This window comes from Antedon bifida, chromosome 10 (assembly GCF_963402885.1).
Source record: "Antedon bifida chromosome 10, ecAntBifi1.1, whole genome shotgun sequence".
Classification (NCBI taxonomy): Eukaryota; Metazoa; Echinodermata; class Crinoidea; order Comatulida; family Antedonidae; genus Antedon; species Antedon bifida.
Genome location: NC_136235.1, coordinates 7497044 through 7513547, shown reverse-complemented (window position 1 = coordinate 7513547; position 16504 = coordinate 7497044). Strand labels below are relative to the sequence as shown.

The window sequence follows — 16504 nt, the reverse complement described above, 5'->3', positions numbered from 1 at the left end:
GATGTCATCACGTCTTAAAATTTAAATAACGGTGGTTACGTAATTTCACCTACAAGGTATACTTGAATACCTTACAGCTCTTCTGAATTAAAGTTGACCTTGATGTTTATAACTTATTATGAGAGCTGGTGAAATGTAGATATGAATTATTATAGAAATTAAGCCTATCGGATGTTGTGACGTTATCATATGGCCAGTTGAAGTTAAAAAGTAGTTTTTTCATCTCTTTCGTCAAAGTTATACAATTTTTAAAGAGCGCGCACCGCCCTTCTACGTGCCAAATTTTCTTCCAATTGTTATATTTTATTGCTCAATTCATTATCTTTCGATATTGTAATCCACAAGTTTATTTTGATAATGTCATCAGTGCCGAAAAATTAGAACATGATGTGTGTCCGTAATTTCACCAATGCTACACTGTATATAGATATACAGTATATACTGTACATAATGTATATGGCATATAATAGGCACAGCACTATAGTATAACCGTATAATAGGATGGCATACATCAACATTTTCTGATTGTATTTTAAAATACGTGCATGTTTAAAAAATATTAATGTCAATAAAATAATAAAAATGATCACCTATAATTCGTCAAAGTGACGAATTAAATTCTAGTTGTTATTGGTTTTCCGCAACGAAGTTGCAGGAAAACCTCTTGTGATTGTACGAAATCATCATCATCTTTTTTTTCATCTTCTTTCTTTCTGTATGATTTTTGTGTAACGCTTTTCTCTGAAACTTGCAAACATAACATTTTGTGAACTATGTTAACATTTTGACATTTATGTAACGTCGTCAAGCGAAGCTTTTCATGATGTTTACAATTGCGCAACGTGACGTACGCGCGATTTAACGATTTTCTCGTATTTAACATAGGTCAAAAACCAAATAACATTTTAAATTGAAACTTTGCACAAGTTTAATTTATATCATGCGCTAACTTTCTGTTGAACAAAAATTGCGTGTTTTACACAAAGTTACGCGCGCACGCGCATTTAAAATTTCAAAATGCGCAAAATTAATTTCTAATCAACTTTCTACGCGTTTCATGTTGCTTTAAGCATGTAAAAAATTCCCACGCGTGCGCAAATTTTTACGTGTGCGGTGCGCACGTAGCATTAAAAACATATTTTTTCGCGTGATTTATGTTTTTCCAGCCTTTTCTAGTAATTTTACCAACTTTTAAACAATTTCGACTTAAAGTAACGTCATACGAGCACGTGGAATTGGACAATTTGCGCGAGTTTTTGTTGAAAAAGTTAAAAAATTCGTCAAAATTATGCCTTTTTTTAAACAGTCGTAATTTCTAAACTGCACGGTCAACTTTTTGTGGATGACATTTTCTGGAAGTTAATGAGTTGTAGATATCGGATCATGTATTAATATGGCTAACCGGACATTGTGACGTCATCGTATGGCCACGCTAATATAAAATTTAGGATTTTTGTATCTTTCGTCATAGCTCATCACATTTAATAGAGCGCATCTCCACTTATCCGTTTTCCATTTTCACCCAAATTTTGATATTGTCTAGGTCAATCAACTGTCTTTCGCATGAATTAGAAATATTTTAATTTTTTTGACGTCATCATTCCTAAAAATTTAAATTACGTGTGGCATTAATTTACTCTTTACAGTAAATTTTAATCTGTTATAGCTCGTAAGAATAAAATGTGATAATCACGATTAAAACGTTTTATGGAAGCTATTGGATTGTAGATACGAAATCATGTGAAAATTTTGCCAATCGGATGTTGTGACGTCATCATATGGCCAGTTAAATGAAAAAAGTCGTATTTTCATCTTTTGTGTCATAATTCATTACATTTAAAAGAGCGCGCATCAATATTTCACGTATTCAAATTTCTTCTAGACGTTAATATGTTGTTGCTGAGATAATTTCCTTCCGAAATTGCTACCTTCGCATTTCATTTTAAAACCGTCAACATGTTAAAATTTGCAATAAATAGCGGGTCCCGTAATTTCACCTATTCTACACTGTGTGATATGGATACAGATTATACTGTGTATACTATATATGAATCGAAATAATAGAATTCAGCAATAACAACATATCATATTCTTCAGTTCAGGTCATAATGCCAACGTGAACACTTCCTTTTGTCCTCAACCTATCCCTTAATGTTAAAAGGTACGTCGTTACACGTTCATGTTGCACCACTTGCGCGGCGGAAAACCAAACTCGTCAAAGTGACGAGTTACATGTCTAGTTATTATTATTAGGTGATCATTTAGAATAAAATGATCACCTATTGTTATTGTATGAAATCTTTATTAGGTGATCATTTAGAATAAAATGATCACCTATTGTTATTGTACAAAATATTATTATTATTCTTCTTTCTGTACACTTTTTGTTTAACAATTATCTCAAAAAGTTGAATAACAATGATCACAAAAATTTCACAATGTCTTTCAAATACTTTAACTTAGCCATAATAAGCTTTTCAGCGTGATCACTCATCCGTGACGTCACGTATACGCCATTTTGTGAAATCACATTATCAATCATATGTCCATAATTCATTATCACATATTTATGAAATCCACTACACGTAAATTTCAGGTTAAGGTAAAAAATATTAACAAATAAAAACTTGCGCATCTCAAGGTCATGCACGTGAAATCGCGCGCAAAGATTTTAAAAAGCTTAAAATTAAGTTTTGATCAATTTAGAGCATGAATTAGGCCATTTGCGTGTTTCAAAAAATTACTGCGCAAAAACACGTTTTTGCGTACGCGATTCTTAGAAGGCGTAAAAAATGAAATTTGATGTATAAATCACATTCTACTCACAATTCTTAGTACATTCACCGATCTTGAGTCCATTCCGACTTAAAATAACGGTATACGAGCACGTTAAAAAAGACAAAATGCGCACATTAATTTCACAAAAGTTCTGAAAATGGTGAAAAATATGTCTTTTTTAAAATGAAAATAACTCTTCAGAATGCACGATGACCCCTAAGTTTTTTAACTTATTCGGGAAGCCATTGAGTTGTAGATATAAATTTATATACACATTAGACGTACAAAATGGTATTACATCATCAAATGGCCACTTGAATTTAAAAATTTGGATTTTTTTCCGTTTTGTGTAGGTTATCACATTCAATAGACCGCATCTCCGCTATTTGAGCTCGATTTTCGCACAAATGTCAGTGTGTGCTTGCTTAATTATTTATCTCTCTCATAAGTTGTCAGTGTTTTCATTTTGATGACGTCATCACGCGTAAAAACTTGAATAACGTAGGTCGTGTAATTTCACCTTCGCCGTAAATTTGAATATCTTACAGCTCTTCAGAATTGAAGGTTACCTTGATGATTATAATTTATTATGAAAGCTGATGAAATGTAGATATGAATTCATATAAAAACCAAGCCTATCGGATGTTGTGACGTTAACATATGGCCAGATGAAGTTAAAAAGTAGTTTTTTCATCTCTTTCGTCAAAGTTATGCAAATTTCAAAGAGCGCGCATTGCGCTTCTACGTGCCAATTTCTCTTACAATTCTTTTATATATTTGCTCAATTCATTATCTTTCGAAATTGTCAACTTCAAGTTTATTTTGATAATTCCATCATACCAAAAAATTAGAACATGATGTGTGTCCCGTAATTTCACCTATGCTGCACTGTATATGGATATACAGTATACTGTATACTACAACTTGATTGAGCTCAATTTCCTTATGATGGTATCTAAAAACATGATGACGCCCTCATTGTCGTTGTCCTTAAAAAAAACTGAAGATGGAGAAATCAATTGACTGAAATTAATTCGAGAATTTTTCTAACTGAGAAGCATACAGTTATAAAGTACTCTCTTGAATATTTGTTTTCAAATATCGTTCATTTTTGTGAGACAGATGCAAGTATCCATTTTATGGTGAGTTTAAGGAATTATTGGTTATAATAATTATATGTAGTACTGTAGGCCTAATTCATTGTAGTTAGTTAATGTGTCTGCCATGAGTGGTGAGCACATGTGAAACCACCATGTGAGGAGCCGATTAAAAATTACAGAAGACAGAATTAATAACAAACAGCCATGAATTATTACATGAATATTACTAATGTTTATTTTAGTATTGTTTTAAGTTATGTAGGCCTACAGCAACATCCTAAACTAAAATACTAGCCCAAGGACTAGGCTACTGATCTCTATAAGTAACCCAATATAAGGGACTGTAGTAGATTATGTTGGCCTAGCTTGGCCTTATGCTAGATACAATATGACAGATTCAGTTATTTTGTTGAGTTGTTACTGTCTTTTACTTTTTTGTATACCTATATTGACCATGGAACTAATATTATAAATGAAATTTCAAAGAAAAATCTGTTGAATATATCTGGATATAGGCCTATAGTAAAATCATTTACTGTACGTTCCTTGGGTAAACTTGCAATTTATGTGTTTATATTATAATTTATACATTACTGTATAACTCGGTATTATATTCTGTACCAGTGGAAAGTCGATAACCATGCAGAAATATACTGCTATTATTATGCTCATAACATGTACTGCTAAATTACACTCCTCTATATCCTATTACATCCTGTAATCATTAATTTCCATGGTAACTAGTCTGAAGACAACAGTTAAGATGGTTTCAATGCCATAACATTTAGTTATTCAAGGTAAAGAAACTAGCATGCAGTAACATATGGATTAAAATGCTATTGTTATAAGATTATAAAAGAACAGTTGTCATTTATTTTACATTCCTAGGGTAAATTTTATATGTATATTTGTTTTTATACTTTGTTATGAGTCCTAAATTATTCTTTCTTCTTTTTATTTCTTTACAACCCGGTCAATTTCAACCCACTATTTATTTAATTGGTTAATGCTGTACAGTTGATGAATTGCAGAAAAATACTATTACAAATGTTAATGTTTATTTAATTATTTTTTAAACTAACTAAATTTATTTCTCTCCTCCCCCTCCTGATAATTTGTTATGGTGTGATATGCTACAGTAATAGCAAAGTAATATTTTCTTTGGCCATGCTGGTATTATTAAGAAACTCTAATTCTTCTATGCTCATTACACACTGCTGCTAAATTACACTCCTCTATATCCTATTACATCCTACAATCATTAATTTCCATGGTAACTAGTCTGAAGGCAACAGTTGTTAGGAATGTGTTAATGTCAAGAAATTGCATGTAAGCAAATACAGTGAGGTTAAAGTATAGGAAAACATTTGTTATTGTTAATTAATGCTGTTCCTTTTACAATAATACAACTTTATTATTTAAAAATATAATAGCAATAGAATGAGGATGTGCTTGGTTTTTTAAGCTTAGGTTATAGTTATACATGACTGCAATTTTGATAAACAAAAAATAATAATAATATTTCATTTGATGATTTACTAAATTAAACAAAACAAAAACTTTTTAATCACTAAAAGTTATGTATGCTATTAAAACATCAGAGTACAACATATATCAAAAAGCATAAAAAATAACATACCGTAAATTTAACAACATAGTATTTATCACCGGTGAACTGCCAATGCATAAACTCCTCAATGATACAACGACAATTTGATGATATAAATATACATTTAAAATCTTAAACACATGATGGCACGAGAGAATGATGAAACGGTGACAAGACACAACAAAACAGACATAATTGTTTTGTTCTTAGAAAAAAATATTTGATCAGAAGAAAAACCACATTATTATGAATTTGTACGAGGACATATTATGTCCTCGTAGAAATTCAAACAAATAATCATTGCAAAAAACAAATCATGTCACATTTTCAAAAACAATACATTGTTTACTGTCAAAAAATTCCATCTACAATATAATAATATCGATTACTATAAACATTTTGTACATACATTCTAAACTATGTTAGATAGATACTAAGCCATTACCATACGTTTAATTTAAATTAATTCAGCGCATTAACAAAACAAGGGGAAAACAGTTTTCATAACATGAATAATGACATTTCAATGAAACATGGCTATTTCATCGTCAGAACTTCTATTATCAGCAATAATAATAATAATAAATAAAAAACCTCACATTAATGACATTTGGAAAACAAACATATTATAATTACAGTATTGCTTATTGTATTCTGGTTAATTTTACACTTGTTCTAAGAAAATTACAGATTAAAACAATTATCAGCAATTTTCCACACTACTGACTACACAACACTATTAATGTTTATCTGGTTTATAATCTGCGCATCACTAAAGCACTGCCGCCGAAAAGCGGTTCCCCAAAAACGTTTGATGTAGGATTAACACTTCCTCCCGACTATGATGCGACCAAACCCAATTGTACATGTTTGATATCATAATTATACTTCATTCTCTCATAAGCAATGGCTGCGTCAACCTCAACTAGAAAAACCTCCTGCAAATCGCTTAATTGCTATCTAATAGATAGTTTTGAGCTAAGAAAAGTAAGTCTAGGATCCGGCAAAGGAAGCAGGCAATTCCTTAAGGGCCACATTGCCATCAAAGATGACGACACTACATTGTACGAGTGTTATGTCAACGACATCAGTCAAATGACCATTGCCGGAAAAGTACAGGCTATGCCTGTAGACAGGTTTTTTACCATAAAAGATGGTATCGCAGTGGACAGGATCAACAAAAAAAATTATCATTGGCACCAACTACCAAGGTAAGATGATGTTTACGATTTTCATTCTTTCTATTTCAAATATCATAAAAATATATGTGGCACCAATGTGGCAACAAAACATATATCGCATAGGTAAATGTGTATAGACAACCCAAAACAATAATAAAAGGCTGAAAAAACGGGGTTTTTTTTCCTTAACAAAAACGATTAACCAAAATTATAAACACTACCTTGGTGATTTTCCGATTTCAAGGCAGATAAATGCATAGATTACAACATTACATGTCCTCCGTTATTTAAAAATGCTGCTAAAAATTTAATATGATTTCCATTAAATAAAACCAACATGTCTTATACAGATAATAAAAGTGTTTCATTATATTGCTTTTAGTAATTGTGCATAATAATAGAACAATTCTCATTGAACAAAAGTGCGAAACTACACAATAAGAATTCCGTTTTCCGACGGCGTAAAATTAAACGCCCTGTTAATTTCTTTGTAGATTTTGCATTTACATGCTAATTAACAACAATAATTGTAAAAACAAAACTATATACTGTACTGGAAGCACAAATGGTATCTAGACATTTACCATAATATTCAAATTTTAAATTAATTGATTTCAGTATCTCAATTTCGGATATTCAAACATTACGTTTGATTTTCAAAACATGCGCCAAATAATTATGATTGTTCATGTTACATTACATATAATTTCATTCCAACATCCCCTCCGTAGATTTTTTAACCAAATTGAATTACTGTATATGTAAAATTAAGTATCAATCCCGACCTAGTGCGAAAAAATTATCACTTATAAAGACAACATTACAAATACTGTATAAATCGATCACAATAACACAACAGCACGTTATAAAATAGAATGATAACTTCGTTTCTACTATGTGATGCAAACACTTCCGTTATAACAAATACACATTTTCAAAACAACTATGATTATACATTTATTACTAAAAAAAAACAAACAATAATTAATAAAATATTTCTTATTTCAGTTTTTCTTTAAAGGACCCACTTTTCAATTGAACCAAACCTTAATTCAAGAATACAGAAAACCTGCCATAATGCCGATATCGGATATTCCAAGTAGCCCGACAAAAAAAAGGATATCGGTACGAGGGAAAATAACGGAGGTATATTGACAAATTATTTTTTTACATATTTACATACAAATTACCCTGATTCTCAACGTTCAAAAATTTTACATTTGTAAATTTATATCAAAATAACTATAACAAAAAAAAAACACTACTGCAAACCAAAGCAGCCGTCAGTTTAATATCGTCATATGTATGGAACGCCATATGCGCTTTAATCTTTAATTGTCGTTGTCAACGCCATGACCTGCGACGAGTTTAATTACAGCTAAAGGAGTATGGTCAAACCAAAAAATATAAGCCAAATCATGTACTATCGAATCTTTATATATCTACAATAACTAAGTCTGCTTACATACAGTAATAACATTGTAAATAAAATTGTTAAATAAGAAATATATCATTTCTTTCCTTTTGGCTTATATATTTCATAACTAAACTTACCAAATTCAGTGTTTATTTTATGTATAAATTCCCTACATTATTAATTGAAGACAATTCGATGTAAATTCTGGTTAAATATAATATTAAGGATACAATACATCACCAATTTTGTTTTTCTCTTTGTATACAATATTATGTGTTTAATATATAAGTTACTTATTATATAGATGGGAGAAGTAAGAATCGTCGGCCAAGACCAGAAACGTCTTCGCACACTCCGTCTAACAGACAGCAACAAAAACGAAGTGGAACTTTCGCTATGGGGTGACCATACAGACATTGAATTGGCTCTTGACCTAAGAATTGAGGTGACTGGTGTCATAATCACTCAATGGAAGCACACCAAACGAATTGAATCAACTCCAACCATGATGCTGAAAGTATGTACAAATGAAAAATATTACTTTATTTAAAACACATCATTTACTATACTTATATCTCTCTCTCTTACTTATTGTCAAGAACCATGCAAACATACATAATTTAGCACTAAGCAAACAATTTACATTCGCTTTGACAAAACTGCAACCAAATATTTCTAAATATTTCAAATTTTAATTTACAAATTATTACACACGTTTCCTAAAATAGTATTGCTTGAATAATGTTGTATCATTTGTTATTCATATAACATTAAATATTTTATCTAAATTTTGCCAAATGTATTGTATCTCCAGGTTTATTTACTTACAATATATTAAACCTTAAACAATAATGTTTCTATATATTAAACAAAAAAATGTCAATTGTTAAATTGAAAATATCCAAACATACTGATGAAATTTCAAACAATCATAAATTTATACGGTATACACTTTCTTTTTTTTCTAGTACATCAATGAAAAGACGGAGATATTTGGCCAACTGATTGCCATAACCAGTGATGAGTAAGTAATCCTTTTCATTATCCTATTTTACAGTATTTACCAAAACAAATGCACACATTCATTTAAAATTTTAAAAAGTCCTGGTCAATTTCTACATTGAAACTGGCTGGCATTGGTAAAACCAAAAATATATCACTATAGGGCTAACAAACCTTTCTAACTTCAGAATAACACCTCTTATCCACAATAGAAACATATAAAACAACATGTCAATATAATCTCCTCTATTACAATAATGTAATTTGTATATGACACTTAATGAATCAATTTGTTTGACACTTAATGAATCAAATTCCCACTCTGACAAAGTTTTTATCCATAAATTATCTAGCTATTGCGAACCAACTAAACCCCACACCTAATTTAACATAATTCCAACTAAAACAGAATGCAATATTGCTAACATACATGAGCAACCCAACCCCAAGGTTTAACTAATTCAAGTCCTACAGAAACTTATTCTGACAAATCAAAAACATTTATAAACAATTGAAAATTATTACAAGTTCAAAATTTCGTATATATAACATTCCCTTCCAAAGCAATTTCACTATGAAATTACTTGGGAACAACAATATTTATTATTTTCAAAAACAAACAAATTTAATATTGTACAAACAAAACATTTATAACAAACAAAATCCAACAACTGCACAAAAAAGCAAAACATGTATTTACATAATTCAATTTACAGATAATATTACTATGTTTCACAACATTGTTTATGCATTGTATTATTTATATCACAGACTGGAACGTCCATTTGATCTACTGATAAACGATGACGAAAACGAATATGTCGTAACAGTAGTTCAAGGATCAAGAATTGAAGGAGACCTCCTCAACCTGCCAGCACCAGTCCACCTTCAAATTAACAGCAACGGTGCCACAATGGAGTGTGTCTCCTTAACCACATACATAGAAGACAACGAAACAGAAATTTGAAAAGTAAAAAGCCACACCAACAGAAGAGAGTGCTCAATACCATGAGTAGAGCTTAATACAATAAAATAACAACTATGAACTTGGTTACTTCATGGTGCTTTAATACTAACAAATTGTTTTATATGACCAACAAACCTGGCCACACTCATCAGGTAATATACAAAGCATGATTCATGCTTTGTACATTACCTGATAAGTGTGGCCAGCTTTGCTGGTCATATAAGACAAATATTTAATAATAAAGCACCATGAAGTAACCAAGTTCATAGTTGTTATTTTATTGTATGTATATATATAAATAAAACAGTTAACTCAGTAGTACTATTACAAAGAAAATGTAAATATTCACCTCGCACATGTTAATAAACAAAGAAAAGTTAATTCTTGTATTTCGTTTTGTGCCATATAGTATTTAAAACCAATTTCCATGCCATTTCAAACATTGCAAAACACTTTAATTTTTACTTTGTGTATGTATTGCCAAAACAATATTAATATGAATGAATGCGGTTATCTTGGCCTACCTAATGTTTGACAATCTCATCCATGCAGCTTGGTCTCTCAATTGTTGTAATTTCAAAAAATGCATCCCTTCCTAACTTGCACATCATGATTTCGGCATCATGGAATACCTCTGGAAGTTTTACCTTTTACAACTAATTCATCGCCCCTTTCTTCTTCATCGTCGTCGCGATCAACCACCTTCTAAAATATATTAATGTATGTACAGTATATGAAAACAAAAAACACTAGAATTTAATTCTAATAATGTACACCGAATCAACAATATTAAACTTACTGTACCTGGTTATCATCTTGGCCAGCTTCTTCTACAATGTCATCATCCTGGTAACCAGTATCTATGGTGCCTTCCTGTAACCAAGTTATAGGATCAATCCATCCCTCTTTGCCTGGTTTATAACTACAGCAATCAATAATATATCACAATAGGTTTCTATTCCACCGTCTCATAAGGGGTTCAAGGATTCCATGATTCATGGCTGGATAATGAAGGTGCTATTAGCCAATAACAACAGCACATGCATTGCAGTCTTCATTTATCAAAAAACCATTGCTTAAAAAAATATGTATGTGCATCCATTCATACTCTCGCTTGAAAAAAAAACAATTTAAATGGACTCATCGACATAGGTAGACTTATTTCCCAATCGCTAAAAATCTTGACACAAGTACCGATAAATCTGTACATCATTGCTTATCAATTATGATAAGATAAAAATATGCATTGTCGGCTTCTCCGACATTGGTATGATTAAATGCAAAAGTTTTTTCAGCTATCGAATACAAAAAATATATATACTGAAATTACATGTTCTGATATCCTTAGCCAAACCAATTCTAACCTTCAAGTTCCTTTTCATATCATCATAACACCATTATTACAGTATGGATATATTCACAATCATCAGATAAAAACTCCTTGCAATCAAAACTCATTTTCCACATACATTTCTAACAAATTACATGTCATCATATCCAAAATCCATCATATGAGTCCCGTAATTTGACCTATACTGCAAAAGCAATATAATGAAACACTTCTAATATCTGTATAAGACATGTTGGTTTTATTTATTAATGGAAATCATTTTTAAACAACAGAGAACATGAAATGTTGTAATCAATGCATTTATCTGCCTGAAAAAAAAATGCTGTTCACCTTACCTTACTCTTACAACAAAAATAATCTTGCTGATTAAACTAGGCCTAGGCTAGGCCAGGCTATAATGGCATGGACTAGCTAGGGGCCTAGGCCTAGCCAAGCTAGGTTCTAGGCCTAGCTAGGCCTAGTAGTAGTACAGCCTCCTAGCCTAGGCCTAGGCCCTAGGCCAATAATAGAATAAAGACATTATTTCAAAGTACTCGTGACAGTGTCACGCTAGTTGTACCAATTATTATTTATTCACATTTAGAATATTGTTATTTGTTTATGTTAGTAGTACCTTTCTTTTTAAATTTTCTTTCAAAATTACATAGGCCTCTAGCCCCCTCTATTCGTTTAGTTCATAATTTACTAAGCTATTTCATCGCTGCATGCCATGCCATCAAAACAATAAATGACCTCTTGACCACATATGAAGAAATGGGTACCCTCCACTTCAATGTAGGTAAGTCACATAGCGACGTATATAATTATGGGTCCCGCAATTTCACCTATACTGCACTGTATACAGACACACAGTATACTATTCCATATGATAAAATTGTACAACTTAGCACTATAAACATAATATACGCATCATGTCATAGGATGGCGTACATCAACTTTTTACATTCATATTTTAATGTATGTCCATCAAATAATATATCAGTAACATGATAAAAATGATCACCTATAATTCGTCAAAGTGACGAATTAAATTCTAGTGAGAAATTGTTTTTGTAAAAAAAAAATGTTTCTTCGCAATTTCTTTCTGTACAGATTTTGTTTAACAAATATCTCAAAAAGTTTAATGGTAATGATTACCAAAATTTCACAATGTCTTTCAAATACTTTAACTTAGCCATAATAAGCTTTTCAGCGTGATCACTCATCAGTGACGTCACGTATACGCCATTTTGTGAAATCACATTATCAATCATATATCCATAATTCATTATCACATATTTATGAAATTCACTACACGTAAACTTCAGGTCAAGGGTAAAAATATTAGCAAATAAAAACGCGCGCGCACGTAGAGTCAAGCGCGTGGAATCGCGCATTAAACATTTAAAAAGCTCAAAATTACGTTTTAATCAATTTAGAGCATAAATTAGGCCATTTGCGTGTTTCAAAAAATTACTGCGCAAAAATAGGTTTTTGCGCACGCAATCCTTAAAAAGCGTAAAAATAAAATTTGATGTATACATCACATACTACACACAATCCTTAGTACATTCTCCGATTTTGAGTCCAGTCCGACTTAAAATAACGGTATACGAGCACGTTAAACATGACAAAATGCGCACATTAATTTCACAAAAGTTCTGAAAATGGTGAAAAATATGTCTTTTTTAAAATGAAAATAACTCTTCAGAATGCACGATGACCCCTAAGTTTTTTAACTTATTCGGGAAGCCATTGAGTTGTAGATATAAATGTATATACACATTAGACGTACAAAATGGTATTACGTCATCAAATGGCCACTTGAATTTAAAAATTAGGATTTTTTCCGTTTTGTGTAGGTTATCACATTCAATAGAGCGCATCTCCGCTATTTGATCTCGATTTTCGCACAAATTTCAGTGTGTGCTTACTTAATTATTTATCTTTCTCATAAGTTGTCAGTGTTTTCATTTTGATGACGTCATCATGCGTAAAAACTTGAATAACGTAGGTCGTGTAATTTCACCTTCGCCGTAAATTTGAATATCTTACAGCTCTTCAGAATTGAAGGTTACCTTGATGATTATAATTTATTATGAAAACTGATGAAATGTAGATATTAATTCATATAAAAACCAAGTCTATCGGATGTTGTGACGTTAACATATGGCCAGATGAAGTTAAAAAGTAGTTTTTTCATCTTTTCCATCAAAGTTATACAAATTTCAAAGAGCGTGCACAGCGCTTCTACGTGCCAGATTCTCTTCCAATTCTAATATTTATTTGCTCAATTCATTATCTTTCGAAATTGTCATCTTCGAGTTTATTTTGATAATTCCATTATACCAAAAAATTAGAACATGATGTGGGTCCCATAATTTTACCTATGCTACACTGTATATAGATATACAGTATATACTGTACATATTGTATATGACACATAATAGGTACAACTCAGCGCTATAAGTGCATATGCATCATGTCATAGGATGGCGTACATCAACTTTTTACGATGGTATGTTAACGTACGTGCATGTTTAAAAAATGTTAATTTCATTAAAATGATAAAAATGATCACCTATAATTCGTCAAAGTGACGAATTAAATTCTAGTTGTTATTATTATTCTTCTTCTTTCTGTACACTTTTGTTTAGCAATTATCTCAAAAAGTTAAATAACAATGATCACAAAAATTTCACAATGTCTTTCAAATACTTTAACTTAGCCATAATAAGCTTTTCAGCGTGATCACTCAATCGTGACGTCATTAATACGCGATTTTGTGAAATCACACTATCAATCATATCTCCATAACTCTTTATCACATATCAATAAAATTCACTATACGTAAACTTCAGGTGAAGGATAAAAATATTAACAAATAAAAACTTACATTTTTCAAGGTCATGCACGTGAAATTGCGCGTTAAAAATTTAAAAAGCTCCAAATTAAGTTTTGATCAATTTAGAGCATGAGTTAGGCCATTTGCGTGTTTCAAAAAATTACTGCGCAAAAATGCGTTTTTGCGTGCGCAATTCTTAAAATGCGTAAAAAATATGAATTTTTTTTACAAATCGTATTCTACTCACCATCCTTAGTACATTCACCAAATTTGAGTCTGTTCCGACTTAAAATAACGCTATACGAGCAGGTTAAAAATGACAAAATGCGCACATTAATTGTACAAAAGTGCTAAAAATGGTAAAAATAAGGCCTTTTTAAAATTAATATAACTCTTCAGAATGCACGATGACCCCCAATTTTTTTAACTTATTCTGGAAGCCAATGAGTTGTAGATATAAATGTATATACACATTAGACGTACAAAATGGTATGACGTCATCATTTGGCCACATTAATTTTTAAAATAGGGTTTTTTCCCCTTTTGTAATGGACCACCATATTCAACAGAGCGCAACTCGCTTATCTGTGATCGATTTTCTTTAAATTTTTAATATATTCTACCTCAACCAATTATTACTTATGAGTTGCCAATATTTTCATTTGGATAATGTCATCACGTCTTAAAATTTAAATAACGGTGGTTACGTAATTTCACCTACAAGGTATACTTGAATACCTTACAGCTCTTCTGAATTAAAGTTGACCTTGATGTTTATAACTTATTATGAGAGCTGGTGAAATTTAGATATGAATTATTATAAAAATTAAGCCTATCGGATGTTGTGACGTTATCATATGGCCAGTTGAAGTTAAAAAGTAGTTTTTTCATCTCTTTCGTCAAAGTTATACAATTTTTAAAGAGCGCGCACCGCCGTTCTACGTGCCAAATTTTCTTCCAATTGTTATATTTTATTGCTCAATTCATTATCTTTCGATATTGTTATCCACAAGTTTATTTTGATAATGTCATCAGTGCCGAAAAATTAGAACATGATGTGTGTCCGTAATTTCACCAATGCTACACTGTATATAGATATACAGTATATACTGTACATAATGTATATGGCATATAATAGGCACAGCACTATAGTATAACCGTATAATAGGATGGCATACATCAACATTTTCTGATTGTATGTTAACATACGTGCATGTTTAAAAAATATTAATGTCAATAAAATGATAAAAATGATCACCTATAATTCGTCAAAGTGACGAATTAAATTCTAGTTCTTCTTCTTTCTGTACACTTTTTGTTTAACAATTATCTCAAAAAGTTGAATAACAATGATCACAAAAATTTCACAATGTCCTTCAAATACTTTAACTTAGCCATAATAAGCTTTTCAGCGTGGTCACTCAACCGTGACGTCATTAATACGCGATTTTGTGAAATCACACTATCAATCATATCTCCATAACTCTTTATCACATATCAATAAAATTCACTATACGTAAACTTCAGGTGAAGGATAAAAATATTACCAAATAAAAACTTACATTTTTCAAGGTCATGCACGTGAAATTGCGCGTTAAAAATTTAAAAAGCTCCAAATTAAGTTTTGATCAATTTAGAGCATGAGTTAGGCCATTTGCGTGTTTCAAAAAATTACTGCGCAAAAATGCGTTTTTGCGTGCGCAATTCTTAAAATGCGTAAAAAATATGAATTTTTTTTACAAATCGTATTCTACTCACCATCCTTAGTACATTCACCAAATTTGAGTCTGTTCCGACTTAAAATAACGCTATACGAGCAGGTTAAAAATGACAAAATGCGCACATTAATTGTACAAAAGTGCTAAAAATAGTAAAAAATAAGGCCTTTTTAAAATTAATATAACTCTTCAGAATGCACGATGACCCCCAATTTTTTTAACTTATTCTGGAAGCCAATGAGTTGTAGATATAAATGTATATACACATTAGACGTACAAAATGGTATGACGTCATCATTTGGCCACATGAATTTTTAAAATAGGGTTTTTTCCCCTTTTGTAATGGACCACCATATTCAACAGAGCGCAACTCGCTTATCTGTGATCGATTTTCTCTAAATTTTTAATATATTGTACCTCAACCAATTATGTTACTTATGAGTTGCCAATATTTTCATTTGGATGATGTCATCACGTCTTAAAATTTAAATAACGATGGTTACGTAATTTCACCTACAAGGTATACTTGAATACCTTACAGCTCTTCTGAATTAAAG

At 31.1% G+C, this 16504-nt stretch overlaps 2 protein-coding genes across 3 annotated transcripts in view; both read left to right on the top strand.

Annotated features, from left to right (window-relative positions):
* Window positions 1-16504, top strand: part of LOC144853836 (uncharacterized) — a 185563-nt gene that overhangs the window by 115355 nt on the left and 53704 nt on the right. The window lies entirely within an intron of this gene.
* Window positions 6105-10189, top strand: LOC144854410 (uncharacterized). Its single transcript, XM_078712357.1, has 5 exons — window positions 6105-6698; window positions 7677-7814; window positions 8390-8602; window positions 9054-9109; window positions 9859-10189. Exons 2-5 carry the CDS (start codon window positions 7746-7748, stop codon window positions 10052-10054), a joined length of 534 nt encoding a protein of 177 aa, XP_078568483.1. The 5' UTR covers window positions 6105-6698; window positions 7677-7745; the 3' UTR covers window positions 10055-10189.

What these genes read in the sequence shown, in the direction of transcription:
- LOC144854410 (XM_078712357.1), top strand. Translation starts at nt 7,746, where the DNA reads ATGCCGATATCGGATATTCCAAGTAGCCCGACAAAAAAAAGGATATCG. An exon ending in TACGAGGGAAAATAACGGAG is followed by an intron (nt 7,815 to 8,389) that starts GTATATTGACAA and finishes CTTATTATATAG; the next exon opens with ATGGGAGAAGTAAGAATCGT. An exon ending in CTCCAACCATGATGCTGAAA is followed by an intron (nt 8,603 to 9,053) that starts GTATGTACAAAT and finishes TTTTTTTTCTAG; the next exon opens with TACATCAATGAAAAGACGGA.